This window comes from Neopelma chrysocephalum, unplaced genomic scaffold (assembly GCF_003984885.1).
Source record: "Neopelma chrysocephalum unplaced genomic scaffold, ASM398488v2 Primary Assembly neopelma1_103b, whole genome shotgun sequence".
Classification (NCBI taxonomy): Eukaryota; Metazoa; Chordata; class Aves; order Passeriformes; family Pipridae; genus Neopelma; species Neopelma chrysocephalum.
Window position 1 is genome coordinate 5094113 of NW_020897767.1, and position 25844 is coordinate 5119956.

General features: G+C 34.8%; 1 protein-coding gene across 7 annotated transcripts in view; it reads left to right on the forward strand.

Annotated features, from left to right (window-relative positions):
* LRP1B (LDL receptor related protein 1B) overlaps positions 1–25844 on the forward strand; it is a 677950-nt gene that overhangs the window by 593236 nt on the left and 58870 nt on the right. For all 7 annotated transcript variants that reach the window (XM_027695895.1, XM_027695888.1, XM_027695892.1 and 4 more), the window contains 14 exons: positions 1174–1267; positions 2542–2658; positions 2832–2951; positions 5638–5757; positions 11760–11876; positions 15340–15446; positions 16086–16215; positions 17214–17320; positions 18213–18345; positions 21474–21596; positions 22126–22248; positions 22507–22644; positions 23131–23265; positions 24293–24412. In XM_027695895.1, the coding sequence (XP_027551696.1) occupies positions 1174–1267; positions 2542–2658; positions 2832–2951; positions 5638–5757; positions 11760–11876; positions 15340–15446; positions 16086–16215; positions 17214–17320; positions 18213–18345; positions 21474–21596; positions 22126–22248; positions 22507–22644; positions 23131–23265; positions 24293–24412 (1684 nt within the window). The remainder of the gene's footprint in view (positions 1–1173; positions 1268–2541; positions 2659–2831; positions 2952–5637; positions 5758–11759; positions 11877–15339; positions 15447–16085; positions 16216–17213; positions 17321–18212; positions 18346–21473; positions 21597–22125; positions 22249–22506; positions 22645–23130; positions 23266–24292; positions 24413–25844) is intronic.

The following is a 25844-nucleotide window of genomic DNA, read 5'->3' on the forward strand; positions in this document are numbered from 1 at the left end:
CATCAGAAAGACTATGCTAGAAAGCAAAAAATACTAAGAATGAGAATTGCCTGAGTTTCTGTTTGTCCCCTACATTTGTTGGCCTTCTACTGAGGCTCCTCTGAGCTGTGTAACCTATGTTGGGCAGTTAATAGTTTAAAACAGCTGCCTTTCAACCCAGCCTCTTACAGGGCATGTCCCTCAAGGTGGTACAAGAATGATGTAGCTCCAGCTATAGGTCCTACTACATAAATGCCCTTGAAACCCTAATTTTTCTTGGCAGAAAAGATTAAACTGACACAACGCACTGAATATAATATACCTTTTAAATACAGTTTTATTGAACAATCAATTATTTTTAAAATGTGAAGAAATTAAAAAAATACTGCTGAGTCACAGAAACTGAGATGTCTTGCACTTTTAAACCTGTTTGTTTCCTTCCTTCAGACACCAGGTAGGAAAATCAATATATCTTAGAATTTTCTGATAATCTGTTCAGGTTTTTCTCCCAAGCATTAGCCACATTTACCCAGCTTTCAGGTTTAACCCTAGAAGTTTCATCAAGTAATTTCTACTCTTAGTTTTGTTTGCATTCCTATTTCAGTCAGAACAAAGGTACAGTGTCTCCTGAGTACAGAGTAAAGGCGCTGCCAGAGTCTTACAAAGGATTTTTCTTTTTTTTTTTTTCTACAGCTATTCTATCCTTTTGAAAGGCTGGAAGGCCTGATATCTGGTTTGCTCGTTTAATTCAAACAATATAAGCAATACCATACACTACACTGCACGTTAAGGCCTTTTTTGCAACTGTGGGTGTTTGGGTTTATCAGGAAAAATGATGCTGTCTGCTTCAGCAATCTACAGCAATTGAGAATTGAAGTGCTTGTTTTGAATAAGATCTTAAAGGACGAAAGCATAAAATGCAGTGAGAGGTTTGCATTAGGGCATTGTAAGGCAGTGTGGAAACATCACTGAAACTAGTTATTTGTATCAGCAAAAACCTCAGCGCAAAACATCTCCAAAAAAAAGAATATTTAAAATACAAGTTTTGTAAAAGTAACAGCCAGAATTCATTGATGGAGTAATTCACTGACTTAAGCGGTGAATCTAATTTTCATAAACTACTATTTCTATTTGTAAGCGAATAAATAAATATTTATATGAAAGCCTTTTCTCCTTCTCTCCTTCCTCTTACAGTTCCGTTGCAAAACCGACAAGTGTATCCCGTTCTGGTGGAAGTGTGACACTGTGGATGACTGTGGGGATGGCTCTGACGAGCCTCCAGAGTGCCGTAAGTGCATCCTGAATTTGGAGCCCAGTTTTATCATAGGATCTGAATCAAATATAATGCACTACAGATGTTAGGAAGAGGATTGTTTTTGAATGCTTCTGTTTGCCAGCAGTGTTTTTTGTTCCTTGGTTTCTGTCAAATTTAAAAAGGGTGCAGACCCTTCTTTGTCAGCTTGTAAAAGAATATCATTAACTCATGTCTATTCAAAGTCTTTCAAGTTCTTTGGAAAATCATCTTTTCATCTTTTAAACCTTTACTTCATCCCAGTTATAAGCAAGTGAGAGAGAATATTCTGAGTTGGAAGGGACTCACAAGAAGCATCAAGTCCAACTTGAAAGTTAATGGCCCATACAGGGATCAAACCCACAACCTTGGCATTATAACCATGCTCTAACCAACTGAGCTAATCTCAGTTATGGTTTTGCTAAAGATTTTTATTTCCTAGCTCTGTTCTGAGGTTGCATAATTTTTATATAAGTACAAAATTCTGCCAGGTTTATTTTTGAATGTAATAAAAATGTGGAATTCTAACCTCATTTGCTTGTGTTGCATTGCAATTGCAGAAGTTTAGATGGTCATTATTATTATTATTTACTGCAGTTTTTCTGAGCAACAACATTTTCCCTTGTTCCCTTAAGCTTATATACAAACATGTTCTACTATGTATTCTACAGTCTTCCAGTTAATTAACATTTAATTTGATTTTTTTGTATTGAAATCCCTCACCCCTGTTTTTACAGTTTTATAGTTAGTTCTCTTTTCCTGCTACAGAGGCCTCTGAAGCAAACTTCAACGTATAAACATTCTACATAAGATTCCATTTTAAGCTACACTTTGTGCATATAAAATATTGCTACAGAGGTACATAATTGCTTATTGACTCAAATGACAGTGGCCAGGAGAAGGAACAGTGTTAGGCCTTTCTTGGGAATTAAGAATCGGGATAGTGAGTTTCTTACACACAGACTTGAAGTCAGCTGTTTAGATCCTAAATTGCAAGTCTCTGTTGAGCCTGCAGTAAGCACCAACCTGCAGGGGGTTTCACTCTGTACCATTAATACTGTAAGTAGAGTTAGGCAAATTTAAAATGTCAGGCTCTGAAATTAGTTTTGCAATAATATGTGTACGTTTGAGATACTAATATATACTCAGATTGAGATTATATGGGCAAATATGAAAGTTTGTAGGTTCTTTTGATTAGTTCACAGAGGAAGAAGAGCACTTTACCCATCCCTCTGATAGTATTCATAAGCAGTTTGTTTTTTTTTTCTCAGCTGAATTCAGATGTCAGCCAGGACGTTTTCAGTGTGGAACTGGACTTTGTGCTCTTCCAGCCTTTATCTGTGATGGAGAGAATGATTGTGGGGACAATTCTGATGAACTGAACTGTGGTAGGTGATTATTTACATTGTAGGCTTCAGAAACATGCTAAACTGGTTTAAATGCCATGCTTTCCACTCTGTCAAGAAACTGTTGTTTTTTTTTTTTCATTTACCTTTTAAGTTTTGAACCTTTTAATCTTTAACTTTTAATCTTTTTAACTTGTTATTCTTTTAATTTACAGACACACATGTGTGTCTGTCAGGTCAGTTCAAGTGCACAAAAACTCAGAAGTGCATTCCAATAAACCTGAGATGCAATGGACAGGATGACTGTGGTGATGAAGAAGATGAAAGAGACTGTCGTAAGTAGCTGGTTTTAAACAAGGAACTGGAGTAAAAGATATAAAATACTGTAAATATCCTCTATAGAAAATAATTTTAGAACATGCAAACAAACCTCAGTTTTTTAAAGTCATTGCAAAGAAGAGGGAGGTATGAACTATTTCAGGCATTTAATTGGGGTTTTGACTTTGGCTGAAACCTCTGTTTTACTCTTAACCACCTCACAAATAACTCATCCTTTTGAGCCTTTCATCTGCTGTGCCTTGTAGCAATGCATTTCCGTGGAAAAAGATAATTTTCGGCATCTTTTGTTGGAAAAGCTGTGTATCCAAAACTCCTTCTACATCCTTTTACTTTGATTAAGTTTTTTTACCTTTTCTATTGCCTATCCCCTGGGAACCTCTTCATTAATTTGCCTACGTAACTGGATTTGCACTTACTCAGCTTTTAATGCAACTTACTTTTCATAAGTTCATTTTCTCTCCATATTTTTTGCATATAGGTAGAGAAAATACTTTCAGATTTAAAATGGAATCTATTGAATAGCTTGTGTCTTTGATCATTTGGTAATTAAGATGATGGGGCTGTCTTGAAATATAACTCCTTCTTTCACTCAGTTCATTACTCAGATCTACTGCTCATCTAAGCTGCTTATTCTGAATTAGCTTTCTCAAGGTTTACATTGCGTTTCTGCGAAGAATATCCCCTTATCCAAGGGACAGGTTGCTAAGGATACAAAGGCTTTGTTGATGGTCACGTTTAATATTTGTCTTCCAAACAGCTCAGGAGAGGCGTAGCCTCTGACAGATAATATTATATGTTGGTTTGCATTTAAAAAACTGATTAAGCGGTGTCGGTTAAACTCCTGTGAAACGTTGGAGAGATTGCTGTTTATCTTGGAAAGAACTGCACGTGGTATATGGAAGGTTCCCAAAACCTTGAGGTGTAGCTGGCAGAAGTTAAATCAGAGCAGCAGAGTCTGCAGCACAGCAGTGCTCAGGAGCTGTGGGATGGTCAGGGCCAGGATCAGCAGTGATGGAGTTGGCAGCATCCTGGGGATTGATAAGAACAGAACAGTCTGCTGTGACACAAAGCAAGCTTTTGAGTTGTCTGAAACTCAGCCATCAACCCACCTACCAAGACCCAGGAGAGAGCAGGAGAGGTTAATCATATACATTTTTCTATTTGCATTGTGTCTTACCTCGACTTTTTTATCTTCTCTTTTAAGAAAGTTAAGTGTACTAATTTTCTTTCAATAAAACCCTGCTTGTGGCTTCTGAAAATTCTCCAGCTGACTTCGGGGAGATTACAAAAAGGGAGATTTTAAGCAGGTTTACCACACAGTTCATATTACTTGGGCTCCTATCAGAAAACAAGTAACAGATACGATTATCTTGTTTGTTCTGATTTCACCAGACTAGGATCCATAAAATGCACACCTTTTTTCCGCTCTGCCACTGTTTTGTTTTATTTATCAGTTGACTTTGAAGAAGTCACATTTCATACTGAAGGCTTCCCATATATAAAACAGAGGTAATTATGCTGGTCTTCCTTGTAAAGCAATTTGAAATGCCCTGCTAAAGTGTACTAGATGAGAATTAGAATTATTTCTTCAAAGTATATTTAGGAACTTATCCAAGTTTGTGGAAATGTGACACTGGAGGAAATAATACACCAACTTTTAGCATTCATAAAATGAATATCATCAGGGAGCAAATTGCTTTTCAACAGGAATAGGAAAGTGTGTTAAAGAACTTACAGAGCTCCTTAGGTAAAAGTGGGACAAACATTCATGTGGGAAAACATTATCAAGGTTTAGATCCTACTGTTTTCTACCTACATTTAATTCAGTTTAAAATGATTTAGAAATTCTTGTACATATGCTTGTTTCTAAAGAAATCTTTATGCATCTGGTCACAAATAGCTTACTCACAATCCAGTCTGGGTAGAGGCCCTTTATTCATCTTGCCTCTATCCTCTCAGTTATAAAAGTTTGAGAAATAGTAAGATCTGATGTATGTGCTTGTGAAAGAGTCCATCTACAGTCACTGACTGCACCCAGGGTCTTTTCTGTTGTCAAATGTCTGTTCTAAGGTTAATGCAGCTTTACCTTAGAGCATCCTTAAAAATCAGTTGAAAAGTCAGCTGCATCTTTGCGTCTTTATCTTGCTATAGGATTCATTCAAAAATTCGTTCTGCTAAACTGATAAAGTGAAATATTTGTCACACTTTTCTCACCATTTACCCAATTTAACAGAGAGCACATAATTTCACCAAAATTGTCCATAATTTTGATTCCTTTTTCGATCAAGGCTTTGAGAGCTGCCTAAGCCTTTCAAATTGACTTTCAGAATTGATAACTGGTCTTTTTTGAAGTTGGAAAAAAAATCTTATCTGATTTTTGCTAAAGTGGTTTGATTGTGTCAATGTTAAGTATATTTGTTGTTTAAAGAATATCACAAGAGATACTTTATTATATTTCTCTTACTTTACTCTTATAGATAAAATAATATATAAAAAATGACAAAATGATAAACAGTATGAACATGAATGCTATTTTCTTATAGATGTTGAATAAATTATGCTAGAGGTATCTAATTTCTGAATCCTTAATATTTTTTCTTTAAAACAAGTATTTGTTTTAAATATTTGTTTTGAATATTAGTGGATATTTCTAGTTTTGATTTGGAATTCTTTCATTTAAAGCTGAAAACAGTTGTTCTCCAGACCATTTCCAGTGTAAAACAACAAAGCATTGCATTTCCAAACTGTGGGTATGTGATGAAGACCCAGATTGTGCTGATGGATCAGATGAAGCCAACTGTGGTAAGTATGCCAGTGTTTTTGAATATGTTACTGTAGCTTGAAATTTTTTAAAAAGGTAGCAAAAGGCAATAATTATTCCACTGTTTTTGTCCTCTTTCAATGTATGATTATGCCTATTTGATATTGTAGGTGTACCTGGCTCATCCAGTTCTTGCTGAATGGTAATCTTTTATGAGTAGTTTATAAAATTCATATTGTGCTACTGTTTTATTGGCAGGAGCTGCAAATGAGTATCTCATTTGGAATTTTGAAGCATAATGGCGTAGAATATTGTGACTTTCATAGGATATAATGACATTCTTTTTATTTCTCACAGTGTTATCCAGTTTCTGTCAGATCAGTCTGCATACTTTGTTGATGCTGAATATCATAAATAGTGAAAATGTAATTTGAATATAATTTGAAAGTCCTGTTAGTTAAGACTGGCTGCATAGAAGGGTCCAGAGCAGATTTCAACTTGACATGACCAACTTTTGCTTTGCTGTGGGAGCTCCAGGACGTTAAGTGCCCTAACAAACCACTCCACAAACTTTGCATTCCCATAGGACTTCTCCAAGAACCTGTGATACTTATGCAACTTCTGTACTTAAATGTGATAGTTTGAGGAAGCAGATCCTTTACAGAGAAGATCAAAGATAGGATTGCACCATAACCAAACCAAGCCCCAATTTATGTCAGATTTTACACAGCATCCAGAACCACAGTGTTCTAACCCACTGAGGTGGGTTATTTTAGACCCAGTAACAATTCATATCACTTGGGAAAAAAAAGAGATCACACTTCATATTCATAGTAGTAGGAGTTGTTCCCACTCATTGCTTGCATTGTTTGAAAGTACTGAGTCAGCTCTTTTTGTTGTAAATGAGAGAAAATAATAAATTTAAACACTCTACCTGGGAAATGGATTACAGATAATCAGAGGCAGAATGAGTGGATCAGTATTGTCAGAAAATCACTGAATATGGATGTCCATGTAAGACACATACTAATCATGAGCAGAAAAACTTGTGAAATTTTCAAGACAGTTCTACAAAAGAAAATATAGAAAAATTTTCTGAGGTGGAGCAGGACAAGACAAATGGTATGGATCGTACAAATCTTTCCTCATTATTCATCCACACATCAGTAAATGGTTTGATGAAACCCATGAATCTGGACAGGTTCATGTTATCTCTGGAAAAACAGAGTAACAAAACTACAGGCTGTAGTCAAGGACAAAGCACTGAGGAACATCCAATTTTCCATGCATATCTTTCAAGCAATTGACACCAGCACACATATGAAAATGTTGGAGGTGGCAAATGTGCCTGGGAAATGGAACTCTTCCTCAACACTGAAAATCCAAGACCATCATTTGAATTGTCAAGATGGGGAAACTAAATCCTATCAAATGGAGAGAAGTTACAATCCAAGAAATCAGTTTGGCTTGAAGAAACAGTGAATGCAAAGGAGATGAACCTTTGCCACAGAGATCCTTTATGTCCTCTTCTGGAATATCATAGAACTAACCCTGCACTGTCCAGTTTCTGATCCACTTCATAGCTGCTTTCTCCTGCACTGGTCCACTGTTGACAACTTTCCAAGCTTCTAAACTGTGGATTCATATTCTGACTTACCCATCCAAGACCAACTCGTACAACGCAGTTGCAAAATAATTCATCTAATGATATCCTTAAGACACAAAACTTAAAAGCAAGGAGAAAAAATAAAACTAATACTGAAGAGGAAAATTTGTATTTATGATAGGTATTTCACAGTCATCATTTTACAATCAAATGAACAATGTCCATCAAACAATTAAATAATATAGAGGAGCATTGTGTGCAATCCCAAGTTCAATAGGTTTTTCCAGTGATAATATATATAACTGGATATGTTGGTTCATATCTAAGACTCATCTTGCCTGTTATCCCATCTTTGACAGTGACTGAAAATGATTATCTAGGGAAGAATGTGTGAGCAAAGCAGGCCAGTAGTGAAACTTCCCTGGGATACTCTTCCAGGCTCTAATAATTTGAGAATCAGAGCTGTTGTGAGTCAAATATGACTCTGTATGCAATAACCCTTCATGGATTTAATTATCTTTTTACCTTTGTAAAGCTTTCACAAGATAACTGTAGCAAAGTGTTCCACAGCTTAATCACACACCTCCCTGAAAAACACCTACATTTTTATTTTTAATCTCCCAGCTGCATATACTGCTCTTAGTTTTTGTGTTGAAAGAGACAGAAGAATTTATTTATATTCACAATTTTTGTGCCACACACAGAACAAGAACAGGGTGTGTGTTAAGAAGAATGGGGTGGTTTAATCACATTTCTAAGTTTTCCGTATTTTTAGTATTTGAAATATGTTTAAAAGACCTTATTATGGCAGTAGTTTCAACAGTTTGGTCTTCTGCATTTTTTTTTGAGTTAAAGATTGTTATTTCTGTGAACAAAATTCGATAGAAATAAATTCTAAAGCTGCAAGCTGAGAATAAAAAAAAGATCTCCATATGTTGATGTAATACTAACTTGTTATTGTTTTGAGTTCATTTTTAAAATGCTTACAGTGCACAGCTTGTATAAAGGGTAGGTTTTTTTGCTCGAGTGCTGCATAGCCATGTGTATTTTGCTTAGTCAACGTCTGCTGCTGTGTGTTATTGGAGATATTATGCTGAGTAAATTTGCTAGAGGTACTGTAAATGTATTTAGTCTTCTGTGGTTGCTTTCTGACTGAGACAGTTGAAATAGAATTAGGAAATATATGTGTATTAATGAGTGTATGGTGTTTTTTGATAAAGAGTAGGTAGAGTTAATTTGTGCTTACTGTCCAGGCAATTAGAGAAAGCCATTTGATTGTGCTAATCCTTGCTCTCAACTTTAATATTTTACATCAAATATGGGCCATTTGAGGTAGAATCTGAAAAAAGCTGTGTGTGGTCTTGAAAAGTGATTGTGATTTGCTTTAAAGGTTATGTGTATTTCAGGTCTTTATTAGCATGATGTGTCAACATTAATATGACTGCTTTCTACTTCCTCACTTTTTAATGTTAATTTTATATTAATTTTATTTTTAGCCTTAGGAGTCAAAGTAAGCTTTTTTCCTGATGATGAAGAATGTGTTCCCTGAGAAATCTGAAAGATGCATTATATAAACTTAAACTTCCTTTGACAGGCTTATAATTTCCTGTATCCAGCACTGATGACAGCCCACCACGCTCTAGAACAGCAAACTGATCCTCGATCCAAAGTGAATTTTCATTTTGGACTTTATCCCTCTCAGGCACACACACAAACACACACAAATACACAAACATGAAAATATGTGGAATTAAAATCCCCAAATGGCAATGTAGTGCGATTAGTGGCAAAAGAGTGTTTTCATTTGTAGGGGTTGATATTTGAATCAAAATGCTTTTAGGGTGCATATCTTTTCTTTCAGACTTGTTTTGTTTTTCCTATTTAAGCTTTCATCCTGTTTTCTTCATACTCATCTAGAAGTATTTCTAAAGTAAAATCCTGGTTCGGTATGCACAAAAGATGAACCCCAACCAACCAGCAGGTTGATCACACAAATTTCTGAAGAAGGGCCTTTGCCTGTTACAGTACATCAGTGAATCTCTTCGTAATAATTTGAAGAGAGAAATATGAAAATTGAGTAATCAGTACTTAATTCTTTGCCTTTGTACCATTCCTGTCTGAACTTTCACATTTTAAGGTCACATTTTATGAAAAATGAGAAAGCAATTTAGAGCTGAAGACAGCAGTGACAAAATGTGTGTGGGCCCACATGTGCTTTGAATTGTTCCACAATTCAAAAAAAAAATAAGGTCTTGCACTGTTTCCTCTGAGTTGAGTAAATCCATCATTCTCAAAGATCAGGTAATTGTTACACAACTTTCCCAAATCTTTGTCTTTCTTTTCATTAAGTACTATCTCTGCCATCCCAGTATTTTCCTCAGTTTTCATTAATGTGGAGGAAATCTGATTTGTAATACATTGTCAGTTGTAAGCTGCTATGAGAGATCAGAGGAAGAATAAAGCTTTCAGATTTGTGAAGAGGAGAGAGCCTTACAAACATGAAAAATATTTTGTATTAAAAATATAATTAAATATTCCTTTGTGTTTGGTAGAAATAGAATAAGAAGAGAAAGGTTAACATTCAAATACTAATCGTAGGGTTAAGCTACAGTTGGATAAATTAAAAAAAAAAATCCAGCCATTCTTCACATGTGTAAAGAGGCAGTACTAGAAACTGGGTTTAGCATCCCTGAGAACTAGATAATTCTTTTTGAAGAGTAAGAAAATACATATTGTATGTTCTCTTCATTCTAGCAGGTAACTGAAATGAAGGGATTTCATCTCTGTATTCTGTGTATTACTGATTAGATCTTGGTATTTCTATTGAATGTGGAAGGATAAATAGAATATTTACATGTCACTGTGATGATACCTGTCAATAGTATTTAGAACACATTTTGTGGGCAAATATGTTATTGGGAGATTGTAGGCTTTACTAGAAGTACTTTAATAAATACAGGATGGATTGTGGGTATGAAACATTCTTTTGCAAAGCTACAGAGACAAAATACAAGTCTGTCGTATGTTTGAGGACAACATTTTGGTTTTGTAATGTTAAATATTTGTAATTGCTTGCCAACACAAGTGTTTTTGAAATACTGTGATCAAAATATCATAGACCGTAATCTTGAGAAACATTGTAGGAAAAAATATTTTGGGAGAAAAAGTCTTAACAATCATCGTATTGGCAGAGAATAAGGAGCAAACACAAAAGGCAGTATTGTAATTACCAGATATTTGACTGTACTCAACTGAGCTGCAGCACCATTTACCTCCACCTTCTTGATACTCAAATGAAGTTTTGATTTATCACTGTAATTCCAGAATCACACCTAGAACAACAGAATAAAAACAGCAGTTTGGACCGTGGCATCAAGTCTAATCCTTCTGATTTGTCATCCTTTCCATTTCACAAGCAGAAAAAGCGGGTTGATTTAAGCTGCTGTTTCAGTCCCCTTTAATTCTGTCAGTTTTTGGAACTCCCTGAGTTGCCACGAGAGCGGTCTGGAGCTGAACTGACGTGCTGTGACACAGCCTAACGGAAATTTAAAAAATTCCTATTGATATATTACAGTGACATGTAATTTTGAATATGTCATTGAGGCTTTTACAAGGCAAACTGTGGGGGTTTTTTCCAACAAAAATGTCACTGATAACTTTTTAATTTACTTCATTTCATCTCACTCCTTAGAAGCTGAAAGAATTATTCAAGAATTACTCACAGAAAGCACAGAGGCAGCTCCTTCCTGCTGGAGGAGTTCAGGATGTTCCTGTATCTTCAAGAGGCTTTGCCTCCAATGCTTCTCTGTAAATAGAAAAACTCATTGAAAATTTACATCATGAAGAAAATTATGTTCAGTTTAGCACTGTAGGCTTTGTAATGTTTTACCTTGTACAAGTAGACTTTCAATCCAATGTATCAGCAGGTGAATGTGTAAACCAAAGTGGAAAGTTTTCTATCAGGTATGATTAGTCTTAAATTATTGTATGCAAGAATAACTTTTGAGAAATACATGTTTTGTACATTTTTCAAATCAATATTCTTGTGGTTTACTGTGATCTGATCTTTTGTAAAGCAATCTTACAGAGAAATTCAAGGAAAAATTAATGGAATTTTTGAGATTCAATGCAATAAAAACCTCTCTTCGAACTAATTTGTCATCCCCTCTGAAGTTTATATTTTTAACTTTAAATAACAGTTTATACAGTGCATATTTTAATTTTATCAAATTTAAGAGAATATGTATTTTGGTATAAATAAATAGAAGCTTAAAGAATGTGTCATGAGAAATAAGTTATTCCTGAAAGTAACTTTTCAAATGTTGTGGTTGCTCCTTCTTAAATGTATCCAGCAATATTGTCATGCCTTTAATAGAAGTCTGTCCCATTTTGACTCTTAGTTTGCAATGCTGTAAATGTTATTCACCTTAATTACAGATAAAAAAACTTGTGGACCTCATGAGTTCCAGTGCAAAAACAACAACTGCATTCCAGACCACTGGAGATGTGACAGCCAGAATGATTGTGGAGATAATTCTGATGAAGAAAACTGTAGTAAGTAACTTTTACTTTAGTCCCCGTTATGAGAAATAGAGTTAGTTTAGCAATGTGTAAGAGGAAACTTTTGAATTTTGATAAAATACATGTGTATGTTTTTATTCAACACTTTCTGAGCTGTTGAAAATCTGTTGACCACAATTGAAAATGTCCCTTGATGAAATTCTCCAATTGTATTCATTCTTATAAAGAGCTGTAATTCTGCACCACCTGTGCAAAAATGCCTGACCTATGGCTTCTTAATAAGCTCATTAATTCAAAATAAATATTGCAATTGCTTTACCTTTGTCATTTAGTTGCATATCACATTTCTTAGCAGTAGATAAGAATCATAAAAGCTGCTCAGTGATCAAATGATAAACTTTGTTAACGATGAAGTTGGATCAAGCACTACCTGCACATCATATTCCTGAGATGATTCCTTTGTTTTCTAATTATGAGAAGTCTGTTTCTGTGATACTTAATCACATGAAGAAGTAGATGTGGTTATTCAAAGTAACTCAGTTAGCCCAGTTCTCCCCTACCTATGAGGAACCTGAAGGCCTAATACATTTCTCACTCTCAGTGAATTAATTTAGATTTAGTTCTCAGGAAGAAATGTCAAATCTTTACTGGTTCTAGATCATAATCATTGCCTTTATAAAATATTTCAGGAGAGAAAAATAGTTATGAAATGCCTTCAGTTGACAATTTCTGTTCTTTTTGTTCATTTACTTAGAAATCCAAGAAATTAATATCTTGGTTTGTAGATAATCTTGAACTCACATTCCTGATGGCCTATCATGAATGTATATTTAGTACCTTCAAGGTAATGATTTAGAAAGCTTAATAAATTAGGCATTGTAATGCTGAGTACCTGCTGTCTGCCCCTTTCTCCAGTGTGAGACGTGGTGTCCATAGAGTGTCTCATTCTGCTCAAGATATTACAATGGATTTGTCATCCTTGTAATTACTACCTACATTTGAAAATGTTGTGAGTTCCTGCAAGCAGTAATGCTGTAGTTTCCATATACAAGTGTTTCATATAAAAATGAAAATGTCATGTAGCTCAGTAATCACTCAGAGCCTTTTGTTGTTATACCCCGGGGGGGTTGGTGCACAAAGGCTTTCTTAGCTTTGTGGGAGATTTTGCTTAGGAATTGATTATTAGTGTCAGTTTCCTATATTATAAATAGCAAGAAATAATTTTATGTTCTTTTTTTCTCATGTAAAAATCAAATAAAGGGTCATAGTTTTGCTGTCATGGTGTTAATCTGCATGACTGAACAATCTTTTGAAAATTAAAAAAAAAAAAAAGAAAAAGATAAAAGCAGAAACTTCTACAAAATATTATTGCTGTTTGCAAAATAAGTGTTGAGGATCTTATTTGGAATTTGCCATGTGTATCACCCAGTGGTAATGATCTTCCTTGAAGATCAGATCATCATAGTACAAAGTGATTAAAAGAAGTTCAAGTAATGAGGAAGCAGTCATCTATTTGGATTTTTTTTAATATTTGTTAGGTTTTTCAACTTTTTCTTCACATCAATAACCAAGTTATATGTTCAGTTCTTGGCTGCTTGCTGATAAAGAAATCTGTAATTAATTGTAATGTATGGAATTAGTGAGTTGAGAGTACCCAGACACAGGCAGGGCATCAAAATAAATGGTGTTTTTTTTAATTTACTTTTGATTGTCAAATGCATACTTAAATTCTAACTATTGAATCCCATATTCTACTGTTTAAATTAAGAACAGTAGACTGACACAGTTTTAAAATTCAAAATCTTGGAAGCATTGGGAAAGTACATAATACTGTTCAGTTGTTTCAAATAGATGTATGAAATTTTTATAGACTTATCAAGTCACTTATAGAATAAAGTGTAATGAAACAAATATATATGAAATTAGAACTTCAAAAGCATTTGACAGAATATATTACATTGCACATTATATAAATTGTTCATAGCATACATGAATATACAAAGGGCTGTCAGGCAATTATATCAGAAAATGAGTTGTTTCTCAAGAATGCAGAAAGAATTCACTGAATTATAGAAACTCAGCTCAAGTATTTACATTTTTCTGTATAGTTTGTTCACATGAAAGAAATTCCCTATCCTGGTGAAGTTATCAGAGGTGTAACAGAATGCATATTAAAACATGTCATATATGGATTTGAAAAGTTATTAGTGATATCATGCAAATCATTGTGCCCATTATGACTTTGTTATATAACTTCATTTCTCTTACAATCTATTGTTCTTTAACTATATTTGAATCTTCTGAAAAAAAAAGAGTTATTAGGAAAGATATAGGTCCATAAGAAAAGTAGCATACACTGTTAATTCTTCTGAGGTAATATCTGTTCGGGGGGGGGGTTCCTTTTAGAGTTTTTAAAAATTAAAATAAACAGATTAGAGCAAAAACAGTGTTTCATCTTTCAGGAAGCTTCGAAAGGAAAATTCCACAGTAATGACTATCATTCCTGCTAAGGCAGCGCCAGTAATTTTTTATTTTATGTAATTAAGGAAAATATAATATACTGTAAACATTGAAGCAAAGCAAAGATAATAATGCTGTAGAAAGATATTAATTCAATCAGTGTAAAAATATTACTGTTGCTAGAAAATCTTCCTAATGCTGTTTTGTTGCTTCTACAAGTTGTCAGGAAAACAAATTAGTTAATTTTGTCCTGGGATGAGTTTGTATCCGAAATGCAATGAGAAGTAGCAATTATTTAATCTTTACTGAAAATGTTTTAAATGAGCATGTTGAAGTAAAATAAGCTGGAGCATCTCGTCATATTGAGTACATTTTGAATGGATGGTGCTGTAAATTCACGTTCTTCACATTGCTTGGGGCTCAGCTGACTTGGTACAAGAGACGATGGCTTGTGTGAGTTCTCTAAAAGCAGCTGGGTGTCAATGCCAGCCAAAGGCACATGTGCTAGCTTAGTATGATAAAGTGAAGTGTACCAAAGGTTTTTTTTTCTTCTGCAGACACCTACCAGTCTCAGGTTTAGATTAACAAAGAACAAGTCTTGTCTTTGTTTTAGATAATGCTAAGTTATTAAAAGGATAAGTAAAGAAAATCTGCATTTAATGCCACAATACATGTATGAGAAAACTCCCCCTAATACCACTTCAATTATCTTGTGTTTAGAAGCATTCGTTCTGCAGGATGCTACATGTTAGTGCTTTAGCAGTTTTTTAATGATATTCAGTTTTTTCTCAGTATCACAATAATTCTCCAAAGAATTTTGGTAGATCTGAAAGTATTTGTGTTACTCTCTTACTATATGTAAATGAAATTTAGTCTAAAAATGTTATGGAGGAAAATCCCACAGGAAAAAAGATTCTTAAATTTTGCAAGTTTAGTGGGTTTACCTTTGTTATAGTCGTTCATTGATTGTTGGGGGTTTTATGTATATTTTATGGAAATGCTAATAAACATAGGGTTGTTTCTTTTCTTTATTCAGAGCCTCAAACATGCACTTTGAAAGACTTTCTATGTGCAAATGGAGACTGTGTTTCAGCGAGATTCTGGTGTGATGGAGACTATGACTGTGCAGATGGCTCAGATGAGGTAGGCATCTTCCAGGAAACGTATTTTCTTGGAAAATTAGTAGTTTTATATTGTTGGAGAATGGATTCCTGCATGCAAATCTTCTAAAAAGCAGCAGTGGGAAGTCCACACATGAATCCATATATGCAAATATCATTACTAAATTAAAACTAAACCTTTTGAAGTAGTTATTTTAAAGAGTGAACATACAAGTAAAATCAAGTTTAACAGTAGTCTACAACTTTTTGTCCCAGCAATGATCTGGACCTCTTCCCATCCTGGAAATACTTTGTGTCCTGGCTGGGAAACCATACTTCCTACACTCAGCAGCAGTTTGGTTTGTGGGGTTTTTTTGTGACAACAAAGTTGGTTGTTTGTAGCAGAAGCTCACTGGATAATACTTTGCTGGTTTTCTGTTCTTTCTTTTCTCTTCTTTCCCGTCTTTCTTGCCACTACTGGATCTCAGTTGCTTCCCAGCTACTTAGAGGGTGCAAGCCACCTTTCATGAATCATATCCACAAATATATTGAATTTCACAAGACATTATTGTATTTCACAATGTGTAGGAATATAGGCTGTAACTTCTGTGACCAGCTGTGTATTCCTCAATGTTTATATTAAACTCTTGATCTTGTATATTGGTTGTTTCTTTTGTACCAGAGGTATTGTGAAACAGGCTGTTCAAGGGATCAGTTCCAGTGCTCCAATGGTCAGTGCATATCAGCGAAGTGGAAATGTGATGGTCACGAGGACTGCAAACTTGGGGATGACGAGAAAAATTGTGTACCAGGTATTGATTTAAGTAATGCTGAGAAACAAAATGAAGGAGGGAATAAATCAGAGTGAAAGAAGAAAATAAATCAGCAAATAAATATTTCTTGGGCACTAGAAGTAAAGAGAAGTGCGAAGAAATCTGAAATACTTTACCTTTTGAGTGTGTATCATTGCATCTTCCTACTTGTGTTTTGAAAACCCCACTTGTGTACAGCTATGCAATATGTGTCTTTTTGGGGGAATGGTATTTAACTATGTTTAAAAGTAATTTGATATACTCAGCATATAAAATTCTGCTCTGAAAACATTAGTAAGTCTTGGCATGTTACTGAAGTGTCTTTGGGATGTTTTTCACTTTGTGGTGTTCATTCAAAGATTACTAGTCCTTATGAAAAATTATTTTCTCTACCAAATTATTATTTTTGTTGTTATTATTTTATTTCCTTTTTACTCTCTTGGAAAATATAGCTGTTTATTTTTGCAGGATTTTTCCTAAATTTTTTTGTAATCTGCATCTAGATGGGTACAACAAAATAGAAGTCTCTGACAAAACTCCCCTGGTTTAAAATGTGACAAGAATATCCACCTAAATAAAATTGATTAATATTTATTAATTTTAACTGGAATAATGCATACTTGCTAAACCCATGTTTTATTGTAAATTTTGGCTTATTTAATTATAAGCACTCATATAATTTTAGCTAAAGCCCATTTTAAAAAACTATAGTCATTCTATGAATATGTCTGTGTGTGTAGTTACTTTTATTACCAAGTGTAAGGAAAACATAACAAGAAATTTCTCAGTGATAAAACACAAATATCCTTTCACTATCATTATACTGTCCAGTTTTGTGAAGTCTTTCACTGTAATTTAAAAAAAAAGTTTGGAAAAGGTCTGCTCAGCTACAGACACAGGTTTGCTCACTATATTAGCCAGAGGAAAACTTTAAATTATAAACCAATTTATTTATAAATTGTCTTTTTCTTAATGCTAAAATATGTGTTTGTAACCAGCATCTCCAACCTGCTCTTCAAGTGAGTACGTGTGTGCAAGTGGAGGCTGTGTTTCGGCATCTTTGAAGTGCAATGGAGAGTACGACTGTGCTGATGGATCTGATGAGGTATCTGAACAAATTTCTTTTGATTTTTTTTTTAACAGTTTTAAGTCTCAAGTTAATTGAAAGGGCAAATATGGTTTTATTGCATCCCTTAAACACTATCAGATAACTTAACCCCATGACTTTACGCTGCATTGTTTGTTTGCTCTGTGGCCACCTCTTGGAGTAGACAAATTTGTTATTCCTCAGTCAAAACTTGAGCATGGTTCTGCGAGAGTTTGCATCAGAGACTACTCTATACTGCAACGTGGACAAATTTGTGACAAATTTGGCTCCCTCTGTCCTCTAGATTCTTCTAATACAACCCTAACAGGCATCTCAACCTCCAGGGGCCTTCAGGCCTTGCTCTTCCTACATCTTACACTGTTGTTATCTATTTAAGAAATCATCACCTTCATAAACAACTTCAAGCTAAAAAAAAACACCCAGAAATAGTTGTTATTTCTCATAACCATAAAGGTACCGGTTATGAATAATTTAATATGAATATAATAATATAATATGAAGGATGCTTGAGCCAAGTTCTGCACAGTGCAGGTGAAGACAATCCACTCTGGAGGTTCCTAGTCCTGATCAATGGGGCTATGAGCCAGTTCACACTAAATGGCCTCATACCCAGGGTTGTTTCTTGTAGGGCAGTTGACTTCAGAGATTTAAATTGTTTCCATTGCTCACACAAGCAACGTAAAGAAGAAATATCACAACATGTGAAACATGGATACCATTTCACTTGGCCTTCAGTAACTATTTAAATTGCACATTGCATTGTCAGGGACAACTTCCTTGTACTAGATATGTAGGGCAATGAAAAATAACGTTGAGAAATTTTGTTGGGTTTGCCTTAAGTGTGTTGTTCTCATTCATTAATATGTAGTTCACACCTGTTTTCACACAGATGGATTGTGTAACAGAATGTAAAGAAGATCAGTTTCGATGTAAAAATAAGGCCTACTGTATCCCTGTGAGATGGCTTTGTGATGGGATCCATGACTGTGTGGATGGCAGTGATGAAGAAAACTGTGACCAAGGCAAGAGACAGTTCTCTTTAAAAGGCTTAGTTTATTGGACTTTTTATTAACACATGTTACAAGTTAGTGGTACCCTGGCCATTCTGAGTGATCTCTGTGACCTCTTTCAACAAGGACAGTACAGCAGCTTCACAAGTGATTTGCAGGAAGAAGCAAAACTTAGGTTGTTTATGACTCACATCATGTTCCTCCTTTGTGTTTCCTTCCCCAGTGATCAAAAGGTTGAGTTGTTACTGGAAACATATTCATTTTCATCAGGGAAATTAGTAATAAATCAAGTTAAGTTACAGTTTTATAGGCAACAATAAATTACAAAGCCATGCACAATAAATTACAAAGCCATGCAGTATAATGAACAGTTGCTAAATAAGTAATCTTAAGACCCTGGGTTTCTATTTATTTCATAGAATCATAGAATGCTTTGAATTGGAAGAGACCTTAAAGTTCATCTTGCTCCAACCCCCTGCCATGGGCAGGGACACCTTCCACTAGACCAGGTTGCTCCAAGCTCCATCCAACCTGGCCTTGGACACTTCCAGGGATCCAGGGGCAGCCACAGCTTCTCTGGGCAACCTGTGCCAGTGCTTCACCTTCCTTTTTGTGTTTGTGTTTGTCCAGGAGCTCCTTTTTCATGCACTCAGTCCTCCTGGCATTTTTGACTGACTTCTTCTTTTTTGGGATGCATCACTCCTGAGTTTGGAGGAGGTGATCCTTGAATATCAACCAGCTTTCTTGGGCCCCTCTTTCCTCCAGGGCTTTATCCCATGGCATTCTACCAAGCAGATTCCTGAAGTGGACAAAGTCTTCTCTCCTGAAGTCCAGAGCAGTGAGCTGGACTCACTATTTTTACTCAATTTTACTCAGCATTTTTCTTTCCTGTTGTTTTTTTTCCAGAATTTTCTTCTTTCCTTTTCTTGCAATCGAGTAGTTCTGTGTGTTAGTCACATGTTATGTGTGTAAATTCAAAAGCATAATGGAGTAATATAAGTGATAATAGTCATATAGGAAGCAAACAGAGTAAGATATCCTTTCCTTATTTTGTTCTAAGTCTATTGAGCAATACTTTCCACTGGGGGGGGAGATAATGTCTTATGGGTGTGATCGAGTTTGAAAGAAAGACCAGAAAATTCAGAAAATGGGAAGAATATTCCAGAGATGTTTAGGTGCAAGAAGACAGATAACAAAGTTTAAAAAACCCTTCTAGCCCATTTTAAAGCTGTTTTTAAAATGTCTGGACTGTATCTCTTTAAAAACCAATGAAGTGTAGGTAAATAGTAACATTCTTATTTTCTCTGAAGCCACATTATTCTTTGGATAGCATAATAGAGCTTCTGTGAACTGCAAATTGCTTATAATGCAATAAGAACCCTCTTGCCTGGTTGGTTATTGCTATAATACTTTGTATTTATGTCACAATTATGATTCTGTTGCAGAAATCTATTTTATAAAGGAATTATGACAGCCCGAGCAATCACATGAAACAAATGCCAGTTTATCTCACTGATAACTAATTTTTTCATCTTTGGAAATACAGCAAACACAAATGGAGTTTTATTCTACAACATTCTAAAATAATATCCGTAATATTTATCTGTAGCCCACTGTGCATATTTATAAAAATAACTCTCTTCAGTCTTATTATACAACTAGAAGGATGGTTATACTGTGACTACACACAGAATTATTTATATTCATGTCTTTCATCCTGAAAAGTACTTTAATTTTATATATTTTCCTTGGATAATAATACAGGATATTTCTGTTAATGTTCATAAGTTATATTTGCAATGGGAGTGATTGGTAACATAGTGTGAGGTTCCCAACATCCTCTTACACTACAGGTGTTTCACGGAAATTAATTTTCTGGGAAAAAAAAATTAAACCATTCTGAACCTTTATAGCAAAAGAAAGCCTTCTGTTGGCGTTAATGGGGTGTGAACAGGGCACTGAATGAATAAGTAAAAAGACACTGGAGCCTGATCTAACTCTTAGAGTGGGTGTAATGTGTTGAGCAAAGCCACAGCGAGAGTTTTGGCATTATCATATAAAATTTCATTGTTTCCTCTTCTGCAGGTACACAGCTTTATTTCTTTTACACTCTCCTCTCAGGAAACTAAGAAACAGTTACCATAAAAATGTGTTATATGGGAAATTAATTGCAAGAACTTTTCATAACTTTGTTTGATTGGTGGTGATAAAATTTAGTCATTATTGTGAAACAAATTCCTTCTTACTGCTCCACATATTAAAACTGAATCCAGCTTGAAAGTTTGAGCACTCCACCTTAAAAGACTTTCCCTCACCCTGTGTTCCCTTTTGTTAGATGATTCATAGTTCACTCCATACTGAAGTTACATATAAGAATTTATTCTTGCTGCTTTCTGTGTTCAGTAAATATCCTAATGAGAAATTTCAGAGTAACAAAAAGGAAGATACTGTTAGAGGTCACCTAGTCTTGTCTGCTCAGTGCCTCCATGGCTAGATCTTTCCTAATTACAGCATTTATAGGTGATGGGTATACTACAAGCCTGGCCAAGCCTTTTGCTCCTCAGAAGAAAAAGGTGCTACCTCACGGCTAATGGACTGTAATCACTTTGTTCTCTGTGTGTGACTCAGAGTGTGGGAGTAGAAATAGATGGAGGATCAGACATTCACATGAAACAAACCTGGACTTAAGTGACCTTTCACACATTTGACCGAATTTCTGTCTTCTGTTTTATACCATTCTCTGATGGCACAAATTACTGATGTGCCCTTGCTGAGAGGCAGCATCACCAAGGGGAGTTACAGACAGGTAGTTTAGACATCTGGCTGAATGCAAGGGAAACATGTCTAGCTGGTGAGTTGTTGGTGTCTTTGATAACTGCCCATTCTAGTCAGGCCAAACAGGTAATTCCCAGCTTACAGTCCTGAGAAGGAATGATCAAGGAAGAGATTTTTTAAATGCATATTTCTCTCTGCCTCTCCAACTCATTAATTTGGAATCTGTAAATTTAGCTGTGCTACATTTGTCATTCTCTGAAAATGGTATGTGATAAGTGGTTGTGTTGGTTTTATCAAAAGCTGACATTTTCTTTTGTCTTTCTGTTTTCCTGAATTTTTTTTCTGTCTTCTTCTCATCTTCCCAGGGGGAAATATATGTAGAGCTGATGAGTTTTTGTGCAATAATTCCCTCTGCAAACTACATTTTTGGGTTTGTGATGGTGAGGATGACTGTGGAGATAACTCTGATGAAGTTGCTGAAATGTGTGGTATGACATTACATTTTTCAGTACTTTCCATGTAATAAGGCAAGAATAACATATACATAAATATATAGGGACACTTGTCTAAGTTTTGTTTATTTTGCTTTTAGAAGATTAGCTTGAAATGTAGGATATAGTTTTCTGGTTTTGCTTTCCATGTAATTTTAGTTATGATATTTGTGAAAAATTAATCTTTTTTTGTAGGAAGTTCACAGAAGGGTAAAAGTTACATCTACAGTGTGATATTGATCATCATTACACTTGTTTTAATTCTTCTGTATTTACTGATCCTCAAAAAAGGTATAAATTACCCTTATCACAAAATATAATTTCATTCCCTAAATGAGGAACTTACACTGTCAACACTGTTGAAGTGCTCTCCCGTGAGGTACCAGAAGTTAAAATCAAGCACAATTCGTATGTCAAGTACAACTGTGTTCCTGTGCCTGCTTATTGCTTTTGATAGGGAGATATTAAAGAAGGTTTGTGAATAATAACAGCTGGGTAATAGCTGATTCTTTTCTTTAACATGCAGTAAAGTTTCCATGCCCTCCAACAAGGCCGTTCAGATGTAGAAACAACAGGGTTTGTCTGCGACCTGAGCAGATTTGCAATGAGGTCGATGACTGCGGTGATAACTCGGATGAAGATCACTGTGGTAGGTGATATTACCTTTCAAGGCATTCAGATCAGAGAAAACAACTTGAAGGCAAACTTTGTTACAGAGGTCTGCTTGTCCTTCAGTAAAGCTTAACTGGAGGTTAGTAGATCAGAATTTGAAACCGAAAGAAATTAAGCTTGAAGTAATTTCCGGTTGCTTAATGCTTGGTGGTCATTCCCATTTGTGTGTGTCTAAAATAATCTAAGACTCTTAAATATTGATTTATTTTTCTCTTATTAATTTGTAATTATACAGATAAAATCACATACAAAGCAAGACCATGTAAAAAAGATGAGTTTGCTTGTAATGATAAGAAATGTATTCCGATGGAGCTGCAGTGCGACTGGTTTGATGACTGTGGAGATGGTTCAGATGAACAAGACTGCAAAATAAGTGAGTTTGGCTGACAAGATCTGTTTTCGTGATTGTAGCAGAAAAGAGACAATTAACTGAGACATTCCTCTGTGCAAAACCTACTCAACAATGCAGAAGTTGGTTTAATGTAAAGTTATTTCTTTTAGTTAAAAAAAGGAGGTAGTTCTGTGCCACAAGAGAAAGGCAAATTTTATAGCAATTCAAGCTGTAGTAGTTTTTAGAGTAGTTAAAAGTTCTTGATGAAATTTGAGTATAAGTTGATTGTATTTTACTTCATATTTGCAACAAGAAAAATTTTAATATTAAATTCTTGATGTGAAATTACATATTGTCAGTTTGCATGAATATTTAGATAAAAACTGTAATGACATTTATTTGTTAAAAATTTACCTGCTACTCTTAACAGAAAGTCAAATTTTTCATTTGTTGTTGTTACTTTAGGTTTCATTTTTAAGAACTAAACAAATCTATCAGGGATTATTTAGACACTTTGTTTATGTTTAGGTGTTGCTGAATATACATGTGAAGATAATGTGAATCCTTGTGGAGATGATGCATACTGTAATCAGACAAAAACATCCCTTTTGTGTCAGTGTAAACCTGGATTTCAGAGAAACAGGAGGAATAGACAATGTGAAGGTACAGATATTTTCCATCATCCCTTGCTGTAGAGTATTACAAGTCAACTGCGTAGTCAGTTTTCTGTGCCGGAGAAGGAGATACATATCACATACTTTTTTTCCACAGAGTAAAAGTTGTTCCATAGCTATGGGATTAAGAAATATAAAAAAAAAAAAAAAAGAAAGAAAAGAAAGGATTTGTAGGATGTAGATTCACACTTTTTACCTGGAGAGGTTATCAAAGATTAAGTTTCATTATGAATGTCAGAAGGTTCAAATCAGACAATTATATAATTCAAGGGGTATATGCATGATTTGAGGTCTAGTAGATTATTTAACTGAGCATTTGGGATTAGTGTTTACATTGACATACGAAAATATTTTAAGGTGCTTAAAATAATGAAGATGCATTTAAAAAAATTGAAATTAAAATAAACAGACAGAAAGTAAAATCCCTTAGAAAATGCTGTCTTGATATATATGATGCCATACTGGTTAGCAAGAAGACATAGTTGTTATAATGGCAGGGTTGATTGGAAAGATAAGATAAATCTGCTTTCCCAGAGAATAGGTTGTGAATTCATTTTCTTACTGGTGAGCAGTAATTTACAGAATTTCAGATCACTCCAATGGAACTATCAAAGTGAATATATAATTCATTGTTTGGCTCTTAAGAAAACAGTATTAAGAGGAGCTTTCCCAGTAGAGGATGATCACGCAGTTTTGTCTGTACCAGAGGTAGGTATGCTGGGCATAATTGTAGCAGGTGTTTTTATTGTCAAAGTTGACTTCAAGTTCTAATAATGGAAGATTGATATATGAAGGATGGAGAAATAATATTAAAAAAATAAATCTTTCTGAGATATGTTGATTGCAGTGGAAATAACATTAGTGATAATTGCAAAGGTTTTCCTTTTACTGTTGCAAGATATACTAGTGCTTACAAGTTCCTTTTGTTCACCTGCTTTGGTCCATGATCTTATGAACATGTTGAATAATATTGTTTTAAACTATAGGTATAAAAATGACAATTCTTTTCTCCATAGATATCAATGAGTGTATGGTATTTGGTGCCTGCTCCCAACACTGCAATAATATTAAGGGGTCATACAGATGTGCATGTGAGAAAAATTATAAGGAGAGGAATAACAGTTGCATAGCAAAAGGTAAGGCTATAAAAATCAAACTAGAGAGACAATGCTAAATCACTGGTTATGTACCTGGTTGGTAACACCAATGTGTTGCAGATACTAGTTATTTTTAGATAAATATTTCTTGAATAGTTCACAGAAATAACTCTCAAAACCACCCAGCCTTACCTTTCATTTCAGTAAGCAGTAAATTCTTATAACTTCTATGTAAATGAACTTACTTAATTTGAAAGCCCATTTCCAACTCCAGCTTTCTCTATTTACAAGAATATATACACAAATAAGAAAAACATTAGCAAGCACGTAAGCATGTGAAGCTTTAGAAACTTGAGAGAAGAATCAACTCCATCATAGAAACAAATTTAGAATTTTAGGAATAAAATAAGTAGCGTTTGGAGTTAATATTTTTTGCTTTGTGTTGAGAAATTCTACAGAAATTAAGTGGAGTTTTTCTAAGTATAATGAGCTAATTATGTACTCCTTATATAAATCAGCTGCCTAGGTCGTGGTCCAGTGAAGGAAAAGAAATAAGCACACAGAGATGTTATTTCTGTTGTTCATAAGGCAGAGGTATTGCACAAAATTGAGGTAATTGTGAAGTCTGGTTGTTATTTAACTTATAAATCATGAAACAAACAATAATAGAGCTCCCATAATCTTTATGGGTCTGTATCTGGATAATTCAAAGTGTGATCACAGCATCTCACCTGCAATTTAGTGAGATTTTGGTGTGACTTGGAGTCCTTAGTGCAGAATGAGTGCTGAAGTTACAAGGTGTGGCTCCTTCTACACCCTTGAGCACAAACCTGAGCAGTACCTGATCTGAACTTTATGCCCAGGGAGCACATCTTGTGTCCATACATCCTAGAACCATGACATGTACCATGGTAATTCCAGTTCTTCCTTCTTTGCAGCACACCAGTCAGTAATGTAGGTACACCCACAGTTAGATGGCTTTTTTACATGCATTATCCACATTTTTTGATGCAAATTTACCATGGGAAGATCATATTAATGAATCATTACTAATTCCTATGCAACATGGACTCTATCAGGGTTTATCATCATTGTCTATTGCTAAAGAAGTCAGATTATGACATGGGAACAAACAAGGTTACTAACTGAGGATAATGGTTTGTTTTTATAGGAACACAGATGTAATTCTGTGATGTAATTCATAAATTCATAATTTTAAAATCTGGGAATCGTTATCCTAAATCTGAATTTTTCACAAGCTTCATTTCCATTAATAAAATTAATTTTTCCCTCTTTCCCTCATTGATACTTGCTTTAATAAAACTCCTCTTTGCATTTATCAAGAGGAAAGGAACAAATGATGTATGATATTTCATGCTCACAAGGAGGAAGTGTGTTGGACAGACATTATTATAATTTGATTCTCTATGGATAAATGTGATATGAACTGGGAAATAAAAAGAATAATACA